This window comes from Orbicella faveolata, unplaced genomic scaffold (assembly GCF_042242905.1).
Source record: "Orbicella faveolata isolate gen_17 unplaced genomic scaffold, um_ofav_v1 contig_25, whole genome shotgun sequence".
NCBI classification, from domain to species: Eukaryota; Metazoa; Cnidaria; class Anthozoa; order Scleractinia; family Merulinidae; genus Orbicella; species Orbicella faveolata.
This window is the reverse complement of record NW_028301553.1, coordinates 32130195-32152074: the sequence shown is the minus strand read 5'-3', so window position 1 is coordinate 32152074 and position 21880 is coordinate 32130195. Positions and strand designations below refer to the sequence as shown.

The following is a 21880-nucleotide window of genomic DNA, read 5'->3' as shown; positions in this document are numbered from 1 at the left end:
ATCTCTAAACGCGCGAGAAATCTTTAGAGAGAAAAGTTATTATGTGCAAGAATCTCTCAACCAAGCACTGTCCAAATCGATAGACTTCCACAAGTGAAATACACGTGTTTAGATTTTAAAAAGGGCTAAAACAAGCATCTAAAAAAAGTCCAGTAAGCATAGTTTAAGATGCCGACACCTAAATCGCGAGTGTAGCGCATTTTTCAACGCGCGAAATTGCGTGAGAGAAAAAAAACTTTAAATGAGCGAGAATTCCCAACCCAAGCGTTCTCTAAACCGACAAACTACCACAAGTGAAATACACGTGTGTAGATTTGGGATAGGGCCAAATCTAGCATATTTAAAAAGTCCGGTAAGCATAGTTTGAGATCCCGACATCAAAACCAGGAGTGTAGCGCATCTCTAAAGGCGCGAGAACTTACTAGAGAAAAGAAAGTTTATATGGGCGAGAATCTCTCACCCAAGCACTATCCAAATCGATAGACTTCCACAAGTTAAATACAGGTGTGTAGATTTGAGGGAGGGGTAAAAGAAGCACCTTTAAAAAGTTAGGTAAACATTGGGATCCCGCTACTAAAACGCGAGTGCGGCGCATTTCTAAACGCGCGAGACCTTAGCAGAGAAAAGGAGGATGATATGGGCGAGAATCTCCAACCCAAGCACTGTTCAAATCGATATACTTCCACAAGTGAAATACGTTTGTCTAGATTTGGGGGAGGTATAAAACTAGCATTTTTAAAGAGCCCCGTAAGCATAGTTCAGGATCCCCACACCAAAAACCCGAGTGTGCCGCATCGCTTAACGCGCGAAAACACCCGAGCTACAAAAAAGATAGAAATGGGCGAGAAACTTCAACCCAGGCATTGTCCAAAGCGACACACTTCCACAAGTAAAATACACGTGCGAAGATTTGGAAGAGGACCAAATCTAGTATCTTAAAAAAGTCTGGTAAGCATAGTTTGAGATGTCAACACCGAAATCGCAAGTGTGGCGCTTCTTTAAACGCACGAAAACGCGGATGAGAAAAAATACACATGGGCAAGAATCTCTAACCCAAGCATTGTCCAAAGCGAAAGACTTCCACAAGTGAAGTACACGTATGTAGATTTGAGAAAGGACCAAATCTAGCATCTTTAAAAAGACCAGTAAACATAGGTTAAGGTCCTGCCACCAAAACGGCGAGTGTGGCGCATCTGTAAACGCGTTAATATAGGCGAGAATCTCTTACCCAAGTGCTGTCCAAATCAATAGACCACTACTAGTAAAACACACGCGTGTAGATTTGGGGGAGAGCCAACAGTAGCATCTTCAAAAAGTTAGGTAAGCATTGGTTGGGTTCCCGGCACCTAAAACGCGAGTGTGGCGCATCTATAACCGCGCGAGAACTTATAAGACGAAAGAAAGTTGATATGGGCGAGAATCTTCAACCTAAACACTGTCCAAATCGATAGACTTCCACAAGTTAAACACACATGTGTAGATTTAAGGGAGGGCTAAAACTAGCACCTTGAAAAAGTTAAGTAAGCATTGCTTGGGTTCCCCGCACTTAAAACGCCAGTGTGGCGCATCTTTAAACGCGCGAGAACTTACAAGAGAAAAGAAAGTTAATATGCGCGAGAATCTCCAACCTAAACACTGTCCAAATCGATAGACCTCTACAAGTGAAACACACATATGTAGTTTGAGAGAGGGCTAAAATTAGCATGTTCAAAAAGTTAGGTAAGCATTAGTTGGATTCCGCGCACCCAATACGCGAGTGTGGCGCATCTCTAAACGCGTGGGAACTTACGAGAAAAAAGAAAGTTGATATGGGCAAGAATCTTTGACCTAAACACTGTCGAAATTGTTAGACTTCACATTGAAATACACGTGTGTAGATTTGGGCGAGGGCCAAATCTAGCAGCTACAAAAAGTCCAGTAAGCATAGTGTAAGTTGGCGACATCGAAATCGAAAGTGCGGCGCATCTCTAAACGCGCGAAAACACGGGAGAGAAAAAAAATATAAATGGGCGAAAATCTCTAGCCCAAACATTGTCCAAAGCGACAGACTTCTACAAGTGAAAGACACCTCTGTAGATTTAAGAAGGGGCCAAATCTAACATCTTTAAAAAGTCCAGTAAACATAGTTTAAGATCCCGACACCAAGACCGCAAGTGTGGCGCATCTCTAAATGCGCAAGAACTTTTAAGAGAAAAGAAAGTTTATATGGGCGAGAATCTCCAACCTAAACACTGTCCAAATCGATAGACTTCCACAAGTGAAATACACGTGTGCAGATTTGAGAAAGAGCCAAATCTAGCATCTTTAAAAAGTCCAGTAAACATAGTTTAAGATCTCGACACTAAAACCGCGAGTGTAGGGTATCCCTAAACGCGCGAGAACTTACTAGCCAAAAGAAACCTATTATGGGCGAGAATCTCTCACCCAAGCACTGTCCAAATCGATAAACTTCCACAAGTGAAATACACGTGTGTAGATTTGGGGTAGGGCTAAAAGTAGCACCTTAAAAAAGTTAGATAAGCATTGGTTGGGATCCCCGCAGCTAAAACGCGAGTGTGGCGCATCTCTAAACGCGCGAGAACTTACGAGAGAAATGAAAGTTGATATGGGCGAGAATTTCCAACCTAAACACTGTCTAAATCAATAGACTTCAACAAGTGAAATACACGTGTGTACATTTAAGAAATGGCCAAATTTAGTACCTTAGAAGAGTCCATGAACCATAGTTTGAGATGCCTACACCGAGATCGCGAGTGTGGTGTTCCTCTGAACGCGCAAAAACACGGGAGAGAAAAAAGTATAAATTGGCGAGAATCTCCAACCAGAGCATTGTCCAAAGTGACAGACTTCCACCCACAAGTGAAATACACGTGTGTAGATTTAACAAAGGGCCAAATCTAGCATCTTTAAAAAGTCCAGTAAACATAGTTTAAGATCCCGAAACCCAAACCCCGAGTGTGGCGCATCTCTAAACGCGCGAGAACTTACTAGCGAAAAGAAACTTGATAAAGGCGGAAATCTCTTACCCAAGTACTACCCAAATCAATAGATTTCCACAAGTGAAACATAGGTGTGTAGATTTTGGGGAGGGCTAAAAGTAGCATCTTTTAAAAGTTAGGTAAGCAATGGTTGAGATGCCCGCAGCTAAAACGCGAGTGTGGCGCATCTCTAAACGCGCGAGAATTTACGAGAGAAAACTAAGTTGATATCGGTAAGAATCTCCAACCCAAGCGCTGTCAAAATCCACAGACTTCCGCAAGTAAAACACACCTTTGTAGATTTGGGGGACGCCTAAAAGTAGCATTTTAAAAAATTTAGGTAAGCGTTGGTTTAGTTCCCTGCTCCTGAACTGCTAGTGTGGCGCATCTCTAAACGCGCGAGAACATACTACCGAAAAGAAAGTTGATATAGGCGACAATTTCTTACCCAAGTACTTTCCAAATCAATAGACTTCCACAAATGAAAAACACGTGTGTAGATTTAGCGAGGGCTAAAAGTAGCATCTCTAAAAAGTTAGGTAAGCGCGAAAACACATGAGAAAAAATATATATGGGCGAGAATCTCCAATCCAAGCATTGTCCAAAGCGCAGACCACCACGAGTGAAATACACGTGTGTGGATTTGAGAAAGGGCCAAATCTAGCATCTTTAAAAAGTTCAGTAGGCATAGTTTGAGATCCCGACATCAAAAGCGCGCGTGTGGTGCATCTCTAAACATGCAAGAACTTACTAGAGAAAAGAAAGTTGATATGGGCGAGAATCTTCGACCTAAACACTGTCCAAATCAATAGACTTCCACAAGTTAAACACACGTGTGTAGATTTGAGGAAGGGCTAAAAGTAGCGTCTTGAAAACGTTAGGTAAGCATTGGTTGGTTTCCTCGCACCTAAAACGCGAGTGTGGCGCAATTTCACACGCGCGAGATTTTACAAGGGAAAAGAAAGTTGATATGGGCGAGAATCTCCAACCTAAACACTGTCCGAATCGATTGAATTCCACAAGTGAAATACACGTGTGTAGATTTGAAGTAGGGTTAAAACTAGAACTTAAAAAAGTAAGGTTAGTCATTGGTTAGGTTCCTGGCATCTAAAACGCGAGTGTGGCGCATCCCTAAACGCGAGAGAACTTACAAGAGAAAAGGAAGTTAATTTGGGCGAGAATCTTCAAACTAAACACTGTCTAAATCGATAGACTTCCACAAATGAAATACATGTGTGTATACGTAGATTTGAGAAAGAGCCAAATCTAGCATCTTCAAAAGGTCCAGTAAGCATAGTTTGACATGTTGACACCAATATCACAAGTGTGGCGCATCTCTAAACGCGCGAAAACACCGGAGAAAAAAATATAAATGGGCAAGAATCTCTAGCCCAAGCATTGTCCAAAACGAAAGACTTCCACAAGTGAAATAAACTAGTGTAGATTTGAGAAAGGGCCAAATCTACCATTTCTAAAACGTTCTATAAACATAGTTTAAGATCCCTAAACCAGCATTGGTTGGGTTCCCCGCACTTAAAGCGCGAGTGTGGCGCATCTCTAAACGCGCAAAAACTTACTAGCGAAAAGAAAGTTGATATAGGCGACAATCTCTTACCCAAGTACTCTCCAAATTAATAGACTTCCACAAGTGAGATACCCGTGTGTAGTTTTGGGGGAGGGGTAAAAGTAGGTAAGCATTGGTTGAGATCCCCGCACCTAAAACGCGAGTGTGGCGCATCTCTAAACGCGCGACAACTTACGAGAGAAAAGAAAGTTAATATGGCGAGAATCTCTAACCTAAACACTGTCGAAATCGATAGACTTCCACAAGTGAAATTCACGTGCATGTGTAGATTTGAGAAAGGGCCAAATCTAGCTTCTCTAAAAAGTCCAGTAAGCATAGTTTAAGATCCCGACAACAAAACCGCGAATGTGGCGCATCTCTAAGCGCGCGAGAACTTACTAGCCAAAAGAAAGTTATTATGGGCGAGAATCTCCCAACCAGGCACTGTCCAAATTGATAGACTTCCACAAGTGAAATACACGTGTGTATATTTGGGGGAGGGCTAAAAGTAGCATATTTAAAAAGTTAAGTAAGCATTGGTTAAGATCCCCGCACTTAAAACGCGAGTGTAGCGCATCTCTAAACGCGCGAGAACTTACGAGAGGAATGAAAATTGATATGGGCGAGAATCTTTAACCTAAACACTGTCCAAATCGATGGACTTTTACAAGCGAAATACACGTGTGTAGATTTGAGAAAGGGCCAAATCTAGAGTCTTCAAAAAGTTCAATAAGCATAGTTTGAGATGCCGACACGATATCGCGAGTGTGGCACATCTCTAAACGTGCGAAAACGCGGATGAGAAAAAACTGTAAATGGGCGAGAATCTCCAACTTAAGGATTATCTAAAGCGACAGACTTCCACAAGTGAAATACATGTGTGTATATTTGAGAAAGGGCCAAATCTAGCATCTTTAAAAAGTCCAGTAATCATAGTTTAAGATCCCGACACCAAAAACCTCGAGTGTGGCGCATCTCTAAAGGCGTGAGAACTGACGAGAGAAAGGAAATCTGATATGGGCGAGAATCTCTTACCCAAGCACTGTTTAAATCGAAAGACTCCCACAAGTAAAATATACAAATGTGTAAATTTAAGAGAGGGCCAAAAGTAGCAGCTTTAAAAAGTCCAGTGAGCATAGTTTAAGATCCCGACACCAAAAGTTTGAGTGTGCTGCATAGCTAAATTCGCGAGAAAAGACAAGGGAAAAGTAAATTGACATGGTTAAAAATATCCACCTAAGCACTGTTCAAATGGATAGACTTCCACAAGTGAAATACACGTTGGACATTTGGAAAAGGGCTAAAACTAGCATCTTAAAAAAGCGAGGTAAGCAAAGTTTGGGATCCCCGCATCTAAAACGCGAGTCTGCCGTCTCGCCTAACGTGCGAGAACACGCGGGAGAAAAAAAAAGACATGCCGACCCAGTAACAACAAAAAAGCCACAAAGCTCGAGATAAGATTATTTAACGGTACGTATACGTTAAGTTTCCCTTAAAGTTGCAAAATTAAAATATGACCGGCGAGATTTTACGCATTCATGAAGATTATGTAACAAAAACAAATTTTACCTGAACAGAATGGCTTGCTAGTCCTGGTAGCACTAAATTTTCGAAACCGATATAAGAAATGTCAAAAGAAGAACTGAATGTTCAGTTGAAGTGTTTTTACTCGTCTGCGAGGAAGAAAGATGACACGTATTGCAAAAGTTCATTGATTGAATCCATTAAAGCCGCCAGTTGATCATTTCCTTCGCACGCCGCCGCACAACAAACCGTTTTCCATTATCTCTGACCAGGCAAATAAATTATTAGAGCATATGCATTTGTAAAAGGCCGCAGGAAAACAGGCATAATTGCCGGCGTAGTCCATAAGAAACCAGTTTCCAATGAGCAGATGAGGAAACTGTTCGACTAAGCAAGCTCGGATCGGCCGAGAGCAAGAATCCCGCACAGCTACAGAGGACGACCTAGTTTTATCTCAGTCTCTTTTTTGGCCGACGACGACGAGAGAATCAACGACGGCTAGCGCCAACAATTCTGTCCTTGCGAAAAACACCTCAAGGAGTTGAGTGTTTTGAGCTGAACCGAAGTAAGCCCGGTTCTTTACCAGCCACGAAAAACCACCAGGGTGGCCTCGGAGATTCTGAAGATGAATCTGACGCCGGCGTCGACAAAACCTGGATCGGACCGGATCGGATCACGGATCGGATCACGGACCGGATCACGGATCGGATCACGGATCGGATCACGGATCGGATCACAGAAAAAAAAACAAAGTTTTAAAGAAAAAAAAAATCAAAAACAAAAATCAAACCGTTTATAAGATAATAATAAATAAAAAATAAAAGTGGAAAACTAAAATATGTTAAATGAAAATAAGAGTCCCGAATTTGACGCAATGACATGTTAATTACAGAGAATGACAAGAGGTCATTTAAAAAGCCGCATAAGCGCCTAATTTACGACGAATTTAAATTGTAATGAACAGGCAGATGTAGTTATATTTGAACGTTAGTTGGCTCGAAGCTTGCGTGAACCTCCCATTCTCGTTTTTGAAATTGTTTTCAGTGGCTAATTCTCGGCTACATTTTCGTGTTAGATGTGAGCGTTACAGTTGGCGTTACACACAATACAGTTAATGAGAAAACTTACGTGCGAAAGCTTAAGGACATGACTTGCTTTGAAGGAGCTAAGTCACGATTTGCACACCTTGAAAAAACTAGCCTAGTTTTTCAAGTTCGTCATTTGCAATCCCCGTTAATCTTTGCCATCCTTAACGATCCTCATTCCGTTTTGATTTGTTCTTGCCTCTTAAGTGTTTTCTATCCTAGAACACGATCATTTTAAGGTTTTATTCTATTTAAAGGCAGCTCTTTACAACCCTAAAAATAACTCTAAAAATCGTGACGTAACTCCTAAACTGTTGTTTATTCTCGGGTTGCGTTATCGTTCACACTATCGATGTTATTCCTAGAATTTTTTGAAAAACAGCTATATTTCCTTGAAATACAAATGGTTTGTTTCGTTTTATTCCAGTGCGAAATATCGTATTCCAAACTCACATCTTGTAAAAGTATAGACTTGTCTCAAAAACGGAAATTGTTTGAAATCATCAGGTGTTTAATTTTTTAGTGTTTTTAGTTTTTGTGTTTCTATTCATACGTTTGTCCTATTTTTACCATACTGACTCGTTTTATGACAGTTTACCTTTGATGCAAGTGATTACACGAAATATCATTTATCTGAACTGCGGAGAAAGATATGAAGACATGATTGATCATCGCAATCAAAACCCAACAGCCTGAAAAAAATTGATCTGTGACCAGCTCCCAGGTTGGCTTGATATTATAAAAGAATAAAGGAATATCACACCTGAATTAAATAAAACGTTCTGCTCACAGTAGTCACTCTAGTGCAATTTGCTCAACAAAATTTTGGATTTTTTTCCTTGATCCGATCCGTGATCCGATCCGTGATCCGATCCGTGATCCGGTCCGTGATCCGATCCGTGATCCGGTCCGTGATCCGATCCGTGATCCGGTCCGGTCCGATCCAGGTTTTGTCGACGCCGATCTGACGCTAAGATAGTTTCTGTCCTTGACTCTAAAACTGACCAACAATGAGCTCCACACATACAGCTCGAAATGCCAAGGCTTTCAAAGCAAGGGAATCCTGAGAGAGATCTTGTCGAGAATAATTTTGGCACAACGTCTGTGTCACATGGCGATCAAAGTTTTCCGCAGCATTATTACGATGGCAATGTGCAAGTGCACAATTATTTGGCTCTTCTCCATGACTCGAACTCGAACGCTTTTCAAACTTTCTGGCCAAGGTTATATCTCCTTCATTTAATAGACGTTTCTTGAATTCTACTTGATTGCAATTTCATTCAGCAAATTCGTTTGCTTCGCTCTCAAATTTTTCATTCAAGTAATTTTACAAACGGCGCGCATGTCATGTGATTTCCCACTTGTTGTTGTTTTTGTCACATCGACTTCCGGTCGTTTTGTAAAATTAAAACCCAATAAAATTAAGCTGTATTTCCAAGAATACAAACGCACCGAATTTAATAAAACAATTATTCCATTCGCGCTTGTTGGATATGAGATTGGTTATAGCCAACTCGGCCCTAAGGGCCTCGTTGGCTATTTACCATCTCATATCCAACGCGCGCTCATGGAATAATTGTTAATTATTCAGGTTATTGATTGCAAAAATAATTATACTTTTGAACCTTAGTTGCGCTATTTTCAGGGGATGGGGCGTGGGCTCACTTCTTTCGGAGGTCGTTACTTACGGACTTTTACGATTCATTGCGTGTACGAGCCATTGGCCAAGCCATTGGCCAAGCCATTGGCCAAGCCATTGGCCAAGCCATTGGTAGCCGTGCATGATCACCTAAAGCACTGACAATCTATCTTAGCTCCATGTACTAAGTTTCTCCTCGCGCTTTTTTTTTTTTTTTGCCCTCGGCTGTGTAATTGTGCGATATTTTCTACACAATAACTTCAATTGCCAAGCATGATAATACTGCACGTGGCTCCCACTGCCAACGACATACTCAGACAAGTATTCCAGATCATCTGGGTTTTTATTCCTTGAGATCTCTTTTAGATTGATTAATCAAACGCTTCTTTACGAAGACAAGCAATAAACTGCAAGGCTGATACTACGTGAAAAACGTTTCGAGACACCAACATGACAAGAACCGATAAAGTAGGATCGCAACAGTGGACAGCTGTTTCGCCCTTCTTGGGGCTCGTCAGCACTGTGTAGCGAAGATATGTAACGCCAGCCCAACAGCCAACGCACATAAATTGCAAAATGACCCTTGCACTATATCAAGTTCCGTACTTTGAACTCACTTGCGCTCCGAAACACACGTTGCCACATCACATGTTTCGGGGCGCAAGGAGACAAAGTGTCAAGATTGGTGTCTCGAAAAGCAAAAGAATAAATGTGGCTGGACAAGGCCAGCCTAAACATTTAAACATTCAACAGCATGGCCAGTACCATGCTTAAAAAACGCAGCGTATCGGATCTAAAAAGACCTACGGTCCGAAAATACATAAATGAGAAACCATAAACTGCAAGGGATCTACAAGAGATCTGATCAGCCGCATGGTACTGGCCATGCGGTTGAATGTTTAAATGTTTAGGCTGGCCTTGTCCAGCTACATTTATTCTTTTGCTTTTCGAGACACCAATCTTGACACTTTGTCTCCTTGGGCCCCGAAACATGTGATGTGGCAACGCGTGTTTCGGGGCGCAAGTGAGTTCAAAGTACGGAACTTGATATATTGCACGGGTCATTTTGCAATTTATGTGCGTTGGCTGTTGGGCTGGCGTTACATATCTTCGCTACACAGTGCTGACGAGCCCCAAGAAGGGCGAAACAGCTGTCCACTGTTGCGATCCTACTTTATCGGTTCTTGTCATGTTGGTGTCTCGAAACGTTTTTCACGTAGTATCAGCCTTGCAGTTTATTGCTTGTCTTCATACATTTTTTGGCTGATCAGATCTCTTGTAGATCCTACGTTGGCAGCGTTTATCGTATGCGGTCCCTTGCAGGTTATGGTTTCTTCTTTACGCCCGACAAGCATCTCGATGCAAGCTCAGAGTTTATTGTGATGGCTTTCATTGGGTAAACAAGACATTTACGTCTGCTCGCCGCGCTCAACATCCATTCCTAGGCACTTTGGTATCTTTAAGTTCAGTTCGTAGATCTGAACTTGGTTCAGGGGGAGAAGCAGAGGAAGGTTCATGTTGTGTAATTCGTTCATCACTGCGGGATTACTTGATCTATCGACATTCCCCGGTTTTCTCCGCTCACGTTTTTTTCCTGCCCAAGTCTTTCTTCGCGTGTGTTTAGACGTGATCCGATATATAATGACCTTGTTTTGTTCCAGATTATTGGCGTCAGTGGAGTCCGCCATCATTTAAAAGTATCGGGAATGACTCGAACGCACTATTTACTTTTAAAGCACTATTAATATCGTGACTTCATTTTAAAGCTTGTCTCATATTCCTTTCTGGTTTATGTTTTATTTAATATCATCGACATGTCACTGAAACAGATTATGACGCCTTCCCTGGCCGCAAGAGGAAGAACCCTAATAAGAGTATGTAAGGAATGCTAGGAAAATTTCCTACCATTTCTCAGCGGTACTTACAGTAGAAGCCCCGTGCGTTCCGTCATGCACGCATGCGATGCATGTTTTCGTGCAGCGTGTAACATGCGTTAAACAGATGAATAAGTAAATTGTAATGTAATTTTTTTTGGAAGGCCAACGCGTCAAGTAAAACAAAAATTATTTTTGCAGACGTAATTCTCAACTGAACCCCGTAGTGTAGAGTGGTGTAGAAGAGAGACTGGTTAGCGAGAGGTATGCGAAAGGTAAGTGGTTCGAGAGCTGATGTTGTAAGTAAGTAAGTAAGTAAGTAAGTAAGTAAGTAAGTAAGTAACCTTTATTTAAACACGATAAGTAATTAAGCTTGCAGCTTTTGGGGTCGTGTGTAAATAAACAATAAAGAATAATCATAAAATAAAAGTTAAAAGAAAAGAAAAGAAATGCGTAAGGAGCCTGGGTAATATGGAGAAGAAAAAGAGAGAAGAATTGAGCTAGGGGAAGAAGAGAATCGGCGAAAAGACAGCGCGCGATAGCGCAATGAAATCCTCTTTTATTCATTATCACTGTTTATATTCAATACCTTAGGGAGTCGCTACTGTCTTGAAAAACAATAGAGCGCATACATCATTTATTCTTCTTCATGCATAATACATGTATGGGGTTATACGGAAATTTTTCCGGGGATATTTCTGACAGTATAGACAAACTGAATAAATCTAAATTCTCGCGAGATTCGTAGGTTGAATATTACGTCGTTTTTTAATCGATGTTGCCTTTGGCGTTCTTGCCGTAAACTGTTTTTGCTGCTTGGGCAGAGAGCGTCTTGCCAAGCTTGTGTTTGGGCATTTGTTTGCTTTGCACTCGTTTGTCTACTCATTTCTCTTCCTTTCATTCAGTTGTTATTGTTTGTGCAGGGGACATCCTTCTCTTATTTAAACTCCTATCCTATCCTATCCTATCCTATATCTCTTTATGCCATAAGGCACATAAGGCTTTGACATTCTCTTTCCAAACCACTACGGTTTGCTGCGAGGTTTTTGACATTCACCCATGACTGCCACCCAGCTGTTTTCTTTTCATCTTCAACCATTCTCCTCCATGTTGTTTTGGGTCGGCCAGGCCTTCTTTTCCCTTCTGGCTTCCATTCCAAAGCTGTGACGCAATGTTCCTCTTTGTCTTTCCTCATTATATGTCCAATCCAATTCCATCTTCTACGTCTGATTTCATCGCTCGTTCTGTTCACTCCTGTGTTCTCCTGAATTTGTTGGTGGGAGATGGTCTGAGGCCACCTTATTCTTAAAATCCTCTTCATGTACTTGTATTGGAAACCGTCCAGCTTCTTTGCTTCTGTTTTCGTAAGTTTCCAAGTTTCACAGCCATACATCAAAACTGACCTAACAATTGTTTAAAACAATTGTACCTTCGTCTTTCTGCCAATCTCACTGGTGCCCCATATTCTTCGCATCCTATGAAAAGCCTGTCTAGCTTTACTCAGCCTATGCCGTATGTCCTTGGTTGTTCCACCTTCTTTGTCCAGCAGTGCGGCTAAATACACAAACTCTTCCACCTCTTCTACCTGTTCACCATTAATCTCTATTCGTTGGTCGTTTTTGGCATTCACCCACATGACTTTTGACTTCTTTGCATTGATCTTAAGACCGACTCTTGCTGCTTCATCGGCTAGTCTGTTGGTCTTATCTCTTATGTCGACGTACCTAGACGACAACAAAGCGATGTCGTCTGCAAAGTCTAGGTCTTCTAAGATCGAGGTGAACTTCCATCGTATACCAGTTCTTCTACCTTCCGTAGTTCTGCTCATGACCCAGTCAATTGCAAGTAGAAAGAGGAACCCAGACATGACACAACCTTGCTTTACTCCTGACTGGACTCGAAACCATTCTGTTGTTTCACCCTCATCTAGAACTGCACACTCAAAGTTGTTGTACATCGCCTTCACCAATTCGATGAGCTCTTCTGGGATTCCGTACATTGACATGATGTTCCACAGACTTTCTCTGCGTACAGAATCGAACGCCTTCTCAAAGTCTATGAAATGGGTGTACAGAATTGCGTTCCATTCATTAACTTGTTCAAGTATATTCCTGAGAGCAAAGATCTGATCAATTGTACTTCTGTTCTCTCGAAAACCTGCTTGTTCCTTCCTCAGGATGTTGTCGACAACTTTTTTGATTCTACTTATCAACACTCTTTCATCCCACGAGATCACCACCTTATCGCGGTGGGATGGTTTGCGTGTCTCAGTGACCCCTAGAGCTATGTCGGCTGGAGTCTTGTACTCCTGGTAGGGTCACCCATACCGAACAGGTCGAAGGGTAGAGGCCAGACGAAGTGTGACCTCCCTGGTCCCCTAGGTTGGGGGTTGGGCTGGGGGTTGATAAGCCACTCCCGTAAAAACAAGTTTATTACAGAAACGGAAGACATTCAAATTGCTACCAAAATCGGTGAAACGACGAGGGCTCACAGTAGCAGAATGACGCATTTGGGTCAAACCCGAAAGGAAACCCAAAAGCCGACAGCTTCGATCGTGAATCCGAAGCTCGAAACCAGGATTGGAAATTGGAATGTTAGAACAATGTTTGAGACTGGAAACGCTGGCCAAGTAGCACGAGAGATGGAAAGATATAGGTTGGACATTCTGGGTAGCAGCGAATGCAGGTGGAGAGGAAGCGGAAAATTAAAACTAAACACAGGGCAGGTACTAATTTACAGCGGTGATGAAGAGATTCATCAAGGAGGTGTGGCAATTAGGATGTCCCAGCAAGCGGCTAAATGCCTTATGGAGTGGACACCCGAAAGTAGTAGGATCATCAGGGCAAGGTTCTATTCAAAGTATAGGAAACTGACATTGATACATGTATACTCCCCAACCAATGACGCGTGCGTGGAGAGCAAAGATGAATGCTACGAGCAGCTTGAAAGTACAATGCAAAAATGCAACAGAAATGACATCCTGATTATCATTGGAGACCTTAATGCTAAAGTAGGGAAAGGAACAACTGAGGAAAGGGAAGTACTGGGACACCACGGAAGAGGAGTAAGGAATGAAAATGGTTAAAGGCTGTGTGAGTTCTGTGAGATGAATGGGTTAGTTATTACAGGAACGATTTTCCCTCATAAGGAAATTCATAAAGCAACATGGACATCACCAAACGGCAGAACTAAGACCAGATAGACCACACAATGATTGCTAAGGAATACAGATCATCAGTTATGGACACTGTAGTTCGGCGAGGCTCAGATGTGGGAAGTGACCATACCTAGTGGAGACTTGGCTTAAGCTGAAGTTAAAGAGAAGTCCGAGGGAAAAGGAAGGTCGAACAAGATTTGACATGCAAAAGTTGACAGATGAGGAAATACGCAACAAATACAACATTGAGGTCAGAAACAGATTCCAGGCCCTAGAGGGATTGGAAGAAGAAGAAAATGCCAATCAAACGAACAACAGAATGGAGAATATCTATGTTGCAACTGCCAAAATGGTACTAGGGACAGCCAACAGGGCAAGCAAACCCTGGTTATGCGGAGGAACGTGGAAGAAAGTAGAAGAAAGGAGACAACTTAAACTGAAGCTCGAAAGTACACGTTCAGAAAGAGTCAAACAAAGAATAAGGGAGCAGTATAAGGGAAAGGACCGAGAAGTGAAAAGGAGTGCACGTAAAGGCAAGAGGCGCTGGTTGAATGAGATGGCAGGAAATACTGAGAGAGCGGCAGAAAATGGAAGGTCTGGGGAATTACATCGAATAGTGAGGACCTTGACGGGTGAGACCACAAGAGTGAGTACAGCAGTAAACGATAAAAACGGACGACCGATAAATGAGGGGAGCAGAAGACTGAAGATCTGGAAAAAACACTTTGACGCAGTACTCAACAAAGACCCACCTGAAAGGGCCATTCAGCCACGTAAAATGGAAAGAAGGCAAAATGACGGAGAATTTGATATTGGACCATTTCGACCAACCGAAGTGAAAAGTGCTATAAAAGCAACGAAAAATGGAAAGGCAGCTGGACTCGATAACGTAGTAGCCGAACTTCTAAAAACAGATTTAGATGAGAGAACGCACGAACTAATAAAACTGTTTAACAAGGTGAAGGAAGAGGGCGTAACACCAAAAAGTTGGAATAGAGGGTTGATGGTAAAGTTACCCAAGAAGGGTGACCTACGCGAATGTACGAACTGGAGAGGTATTACACTGTTACCAGTCATCAGTTTAAACTCCTATAAAAGTTTCGAAATGTATTAAAACATAAGGAGAGCCGAAGCTCCTTTACTTGTAATCAAACTATCCAAGAAGACATCCCCACGGCGTTGGAGGTTCACCTTGCTTTGAAACGAAACGAAACGAAACGAAACATAAACAGATGGATCCTCCACGAAAACATCCACGCAACGTGCGAGTAATATCCGCGGAAGAACTACCTTAGTCAGTATAGAGGACCTGTATCGGAGATTCACTCTCTCACATAGTTCTAGTTCTAGTTTTAAACCTTAGTTTTAGTATTACGTTTTTAGCTTTTATCACTTCTGTATTTTAGACATTTAACGTACATTTTAAACTTTGATGAAAACCATCTCTAGGTGATTGGAGGTCTCCTCTTAAAATATTAGTTTGTTATTTTTTTATTATTTTTATTTATTTACTTCCAATACGAGAGGCCCTGGGATCGAAGGTGAGCTGAAAATGCTATATTTTCCCGTTACAACTTTCGCTTTACGCTTTTATGACGTCAATTTACTGACCACCTACCCTCTTGTTATCACTCATTTCAAGCGATTGTCACAGACTTGTCGATATTAATGACATATTTAATCATGCGATGAAGGGTTCCTATACACTCAGCTCTCATCGAATCTCCTAACCGTTCGGTAGCTAGAGACATAGCTTTTGTGAATATTCAAGCGACAAAGCAGACAAAACGTCTACTAGCTACGAGAGGCGGCCGTATTTGCTGATTTGCAGACTAGAAGACTAGACCTCCAGTGGACCCTGACTTGCCAATACAAGATAGTTCTATACTATAGCCCACAATATAATTACCCAAGCTAGTATAAATACAGTGGAACAGATGTTCAATGCATAAAAGAACAACTCTAGATCTGTTTGAAAGAAAAAAGCTTCGTCGCAGTACAAATGGCTTCACGATCAATCCCGTTTCGATCCGAATCGGTTTTCGTTGTTCTCTCCTGATAGACTTACAATACCGGAACTTAAGCCATAATAGTCCAAAACCGGACACAGAAACAAACAATCTATCCAGTTTCATGTTTTGACTATTGTTTTAGTCATCTAGCGTCATCGCCTTGAGGCCCGCTTATGTCCGCGCCCAAAACCGCTACTACTGCCCACGGCCCACGCGGCGGCAGCTGTCGATTGTTCACATATACCCTGCTCAGCATCAAGTTCGTATCAGTTTCCTCCAGATTAGCTGTCAAGGAAATCCGCCAATTTAAAGAAACTATAAACAAAGAAGCGTTAACAGCAACAAATATTCAAATCCATAGGACTTTGTGTGCATATCAGAACATCTAACACCGTTGAAACCGACAGACTAGTTGGTAAAGTCACAATCGATCTGTAATTGTTTGCAATTTGCATTAACACCGAAGTGTAGGGAGAATTTACGTTCTGTCACAACACAAGTAAAGCTGCTTCTAATTTCATGCTTGACTAGGCGCGACATAATTTTCTTCCGTTGTTTTCAGTTTGGGAAAATATACAAATGGTCTGTTCGTCGATGAAGTATAGAAATGGTCGCCATTAAGCCGAATCGCAAAGCCAGCACGGTCTTACTTTAAGATGCAGTTCCCTGTAGTGAAAGCCACGATCAGATTGTCACCGACAAGGAAAGAAAAGAGCAAAAACTCGGGAAGTCTGTTTGTTGTGAAAGAGGTGAAATCAGCGAGCCAGCGGCTGAAACCAGCTGGTTCGAAAGTGGTCGAAATCAGTGTCCCTCGGGAAGAGTTAAATTCAAGGGCTCGCCATGAAAGTCAGTCTCCTTCGTCGAGTGTACCACTGATTGAACTCAATATCAACAGAGCTGGATTCAAGGTACGTCAGCTTTTAATACACTCGATCGATTGTTCATGCATGCGATTAAGACGCGGGAAATACACGTCACACAACATTTTGCCCTGCCGACACGATTTTTTTGGTCAAACAAATTCTGCAGTGACCAAACATCCCTCTTTTAAACTCCCTGACTCCAAGAATAGCGAGACGCGTTTTCAAGTGTAAATTTACTCCAGTGACGTTCTTCTTGAAGTTAACTTCAGTCTTTCACTTATTGGATGTGTTGTTTATTAATAGATATAGTTTGTTTTTTCCCGTCGTCACATCAGTCTTTCTTAAACCTGCTTCAGTGCCTGAACTGACAACAAACCCGATTCAATCTGTGCGTGTGATTGATTTTATGCTTTGTACATGTTTTGCATCTCGTGAAAATCCGATAAATATTTTTATTAAAAGTTGAATGGGGTCATTCTGTTTGTTTAAACGTTTTGGTAGACAATAGGAAAGCGGAAGCGGCAAAGAACTATCAGAGGTCATGAAAAACTGAGACGATAAAACAGGAAACTTCGTGACTTCTTTTCTCGCGAAAACTTTTTTTAATTTACATTTTTCACGTGTAAACTGGCACAGTCTGCATGAGAGATGATAGAAGTAAAAGGAATCGGACCCCTCTTATATTGTTTATAGTCGGAAAGAAAACAAAAGATAATGGTTGAGTTTGTGCAGTGTGATGGACAAGCTAATTACTGCCTTGACTGGTGGCGAATTTATCAAAAGAAAATTAAAACTGTGTTTGACGCTGACTCAGTATAATCCGAAAGTTCATGGCTCGTTCTATACAAAAATTGAACTTAATTAATGAAATGACAAGTCGTGTCAAAATTAATTGCATCATTTTCAACTCTAGAGTGAAAAGTTGGTCAGCGAGTCGATTTCATGCCATGCATTGCGTTATTATTAAATTAAAAATAAAATAAAAATAATTGTTTTTAAGGCATTAATTAGGTTATTGTTAATTGTATTTCGTCTTTTGATGTCAGAAGACTAGCATAAACGGCCTAACAATCCAAAGCTAGGACATTTCATTGTTCTTTTAGTTCGGCTTTTGAAAGTTATTAATTAAAGTTTACAAATGGCATTGAAAAGTGTAATTTAATAGACCTTTTTGCGGTAGGTATACGGGAAATTAACCACTTGTCGAGCTAATTGTAAACAAGTTAAGCAAATGATAGAGTGACAAAAGTCATTTTCTCGGTCAATGGGATCAAATAAGCTCAAGGAAAGTGCCAAGAATGAACGAACACCTGCAATGACTGATGAAGAAACTGTGGGTAGGATCAAACAAAGATTGTTTGCATCATACAGTTAAAGATGATTTCCAGTCCGTACTGCGCAGTCTCAGCACCCTAATGTTTATAAGCATTACAACGGCTCACTCGATGGAATGCGAATCGTAACGAACCACACACCTTATCTTTGAGGCCTTTCAAATTCTTTTTCCAACAGCTTTATTGATTTTTACAGCTGCGAAGTTGTTTCATCAAGTGATATAAGAGAGAAAGAACGAGGCATAAAGCTTCTACCGCTTCGCATCGATAATGGCGGTTGTTTTGAAACTCTGAATGTACTGAGTTTTTTTTTACAGTTTGCCTTTGTGGTTGATAAATATTTAAGTTAGAGTATGGGGTTCAAGTAAACCATCCGGTTTTCTAGTTGGCCCCCATATTTACAAAATAGCAATCAAGCTATCAATGCGTTCTCTGAAAATCAAGGAAAACCTTCACGCTACATATCCTGGACCCTTTACCTTTTAAAGATGTCCACTTTCCTTGACGTTCAGTGAAACATTTCCAACTTCTCTTTTCCAAAATTAAAGAGAGACAAAGAAAGAAAAGCTTGATAAGTGAATAACAAGGGTGAATTTTAAGCTCGGTAATAAAGTGTGAAAAGTGAACTGATTAACATGAACGTGGTACAAAGAAAAACAATCTCAGTCTCCGAGAGGAATCGAACCCATGACCTCCCGAACACCGGGCGGGTGCTCCATTTACTGAGCTACGAGGACTCATGGAGAGCAAGGTCATTTAACTGAGTTCATATGTGACAGGCGTCCTGCATATTGCTAGGATCAGTAGTGTCAAAGTCATCGTAAGTGTGATGAGTGAATAAAGAAGGCAGTATGCAGTATGTATAACGCCTTTCACATATTGGAACTCAGTTAAATGAACTTGCTCTCCATGAGTTCTTGTAGCTCGGTGGATAGAGCGCCAGCCCGGTGTTCGGGAGGTCATAGGTTTGATTCCTGTCCTGGACTCAGATTTTTTCTTCGTCCCACGCTCGTGTCATGTTGATTAGTTCACTTTTCACAAAGAAAAGCTTTGTGAAGATGCCTCAAAAGGCAAAAATGTTGACATCTAGACAAGAATATTTCTTTCCATCTTCAAATAACGTTTTATCGGACAGTTTGCCTAGAATTGCGTACTTTAGGAAAAAGGCCACATATAGAAATGTGCAGCGTTCAATTGCCGTCTTTTTGGCGAAAACCAAAACCAGAAGTGCTCTAAAAATAACTTGAGAGAGATTACGTTGGTAATGATGCGTATACCCTTCATTCTCTCTTGTAATAGTTGATGATGAGCAGCAATCCCTCCGGGTGGATCAGAAAACAGGTTTCTTTATTATCAAAAGCACAATAAGTTACCGTGCATGGTTGAAAAAAGCACGGGATCAACTTTAGTCTGGAGAATAACCGCAAACATCAGAGGTTTATATGTCTTGTCAACGTTTTTCATGAAAATATGCAAGAAAAGTTATCTACAAGATAGACAGTAACCACATATAATCAGTACCATAAGCAGATTTAACAGAGCAGAATGTTCTTTAATAATTCAGGACTCGCTTTTTTTTCGCAAGGATGGCTCCTTGTGTTTCAATTGTTTTTTTTAATAAACGGGGATAGAGAAGATTTAATGGTTTTAACAGAACATTGCGTGTGAAACCCGATCACCTTTGGTCATAATAACACCGAGTCCAATCAGTGGAAGTAAAAAGAATACTCAGGGAAGTCATTATACATTTTATAATTGGAAAATATTAAAATAGGTTTTTTTTTTGTCTAGAAGTGCAAGTAAATACGGAAGTGGAGGTTTTTTTGAAAGATAGTTTCGGGACTTGATTACAAGTTTGGGATCAGATTGTTTCAATAAATTTGTATATGCGTCGTGAACGCCATGTCTACATACCCTTTGATGTCTTACACATTCACTAGCGATTTGGGCATGTTTCAGGCTGCTCTGTAGCTACATACCCTTTGATGTCTTACACATTTACTAGCGATTTGGACATGTTTCAGGCTGCTCTGTAGCTACATACCCTTTGATGTCTTACACATTTAGTAGCGATTTGGGCATGTTTCAGGCTGCTCTGTAGCTACATACCCTTTGATGTCTTACACATTTACTAGCGATTTGGACATGTTTCAGGCTGCTCTGTAGCTACATACCCTTTGATGTCTTACACATTTAGTAGCGATTTGGGCATGTTTCAGGCTGCTCTGTAGCTACATACCCTTCGATGTCTTACACATTTAGTAGCGATTTGGGCATGTTTCAGGCTGCTCTGTAGCTACATACCCTTTGATGTCTTACACATTTACTAGCGATTTGGGCATGTTTCAGGCTGCTCTGTAGCTACATACCCTTTGATCTCTTAAACATTTACTAGGGATTTGGGCATGTTTCAGGCTGCTCTGTAGCTACATACCCTTTGATGTCTTACACATTTAGTAGCGATTTGGGCATGTTTCAGGCTGCTCTGTAGCTACATACCCTTTGATGTCTTACACATTTAGTAGCGATTTGGGCATGTTTCAGGCTGCTCTGTAGCTACATACCCTTTGATGTCTTACACATTTACTAGCGATTTGGGCATGTTTCAGGCTGCTCTGTAGCTACATCAGTACCCTTTGATGTCTCACACATTTACTAGCGATTTGGGCATGTTTCAGGCTGCTCTGTAGCTACATACCCTTCGATGTCTTACACATTTACTAGGGATCTGGGCATGTTTCAGGCTGCTCTGTAGCTACATACCCTTCGATGTCTTACACATTTACTAGGGATCTGGGCATGTTTCAGGCTGCTCTGTAGCTACATACCCTTCGATGTCTTACACATTTACTAGGGATCTGGGCATGTTTCAGGCTGCTCTGTAGCTACATACCCTTCGATGTCTTACACATTTACTAGGGATCTGGGCATGTTTCAGGCTGCTCTGTAGCTACATACCCTTCGATGTCTTACACATTTACTAGGGATCTGGGCATGTTTCAGGCTGCTCTGTAGCTACATACCCTTCGATGTCTTACACATTTACTAGGGATTTGGGCATGTTTCAGGCTGCTCTGTAGCTACATACCCTTCGATGTCTTACACATTTACTAGGGATCTGGACATGTTTCAGGCTGCTCTGTAGCTACATACCCTTCGATGTCTTACACATTTACTAGGGATTTGGGCATGTTTCAGGCTGCTCTGTAGCTACATACCCTTTGATGTCTGATCGATCTTTACTGCACCGCGGGGAATGTCAAATGACGTTTAAAAATACACTGGTTGGTTGACTTGCAACACCCTAAAAGCTCATTGGGTTGACGAAAACGAATTATTGAGACACGTAGTCTCATTTCGATAATTTTTGACTCAAAACCTCCTCTTTTATAAACTATATGAGCGTTGAATACCACCTGCTCAGCTATAAATTTAGTTATAACAACTGCGATTTTTCGTCGATGTCAAAAGATCGCCAGTTTTCGTGCTCGGTGACCAATGATGTTATTGAAGGCCAAAAGACAAACTGAAGCGACGTTATGAACAACCGACCCTTGTTTAAATGTTGTAAATTTCTGGGGTACAGTTTTAAGAACTGTGTTACACCACCGGGCAAGAAATATACCTGTTTTCATCCTGAGAAAGTAAAGGACAACATTTCCAGGCTCAATTTCCCATGTAATAGGCCAAGCTTATTTCATGCAGCTGCTTGATAATGGATAATATTATTTAGAATACTGATCATGTCAAGATAAGATAAAAATATTCATCAGACAAATATGGTATAATGATGGCTAATGCTCTAATGTTAGACTCTGCTTTTAAAGGACTGACATATTAGGATCTAATA

The 21880-nt window shown here is 41.2% G+C and overlaps 3 protein-coding genes across 4 annotated transcripts in view; all 3 read left to right on the top strand.

Moving 5' to 3' along the window:
• Positions 1-13266: 13266 nt before the first annotated feature.
• Positions 13267-13749, top strand: LOC149109936 (protein CFDP2-like). The gene has a single exon (XM_089294683.1). The coding sequence runs from the start codon at positions 13267-13269 to the stop codon at positions 13747-13749; it is 483 nt and encodes a 160-aa protein (XP_089150809.1).
• A 274-nt stretch (positions 13750-14023) lies between these two features.
• Positions 14024-14935, top strand: LOC149109935 (uncharacterized). Its single transcript, XM_089294682.1, has one exon. The coding sequence runs from the start codon at positions 14024-14026 to the stop codon at positions 14933-14935; it is 912 nt and encodes a 303-aa protein (XP_089150808.1).
• Positions 14936-16354: 1419 nt separating this feature from the next.
• Positions 16355-21880, top strand: part of LOC110060896 (serine/threonine-protein kinase PAK 3-like) — a 29516-nt gene continuing 23990 nt past the window's right edge. The window contains exon 1 of one of the 2 annotated variants that reach the window (XM_089295007.1): positions 16355-16741. In XM_089295007.1, coding sequence (XP_089151133.1) covers positions 16490-16741 — 252 coding nt within the window. In that variant the 5' untranslated portion in view covers positions 16355-16489. The remainder of the gene's footprint in view (positions 16742-21880) is intronic. The other variant, XM_020767711.2, reaches the window with a different exon arrangement.

What these genes read in the sequence shown, in the direction of transcription:
- LOC149109936 (XM_089294683.1), top strand. Translation starts at nt 13,267, where the DNA reads ATGTTTGAGACTGGAAACGCTGGCCAAGTAGCACGAGAGATGGAAAGA.
- LOC149109935 (XM_089294682.1), top strand. Translation starts at nt 14,024, where the DNA reads ATGCAAAAGTTGACAGATGAGGAAATACGCAACAAATACAACATTGAG.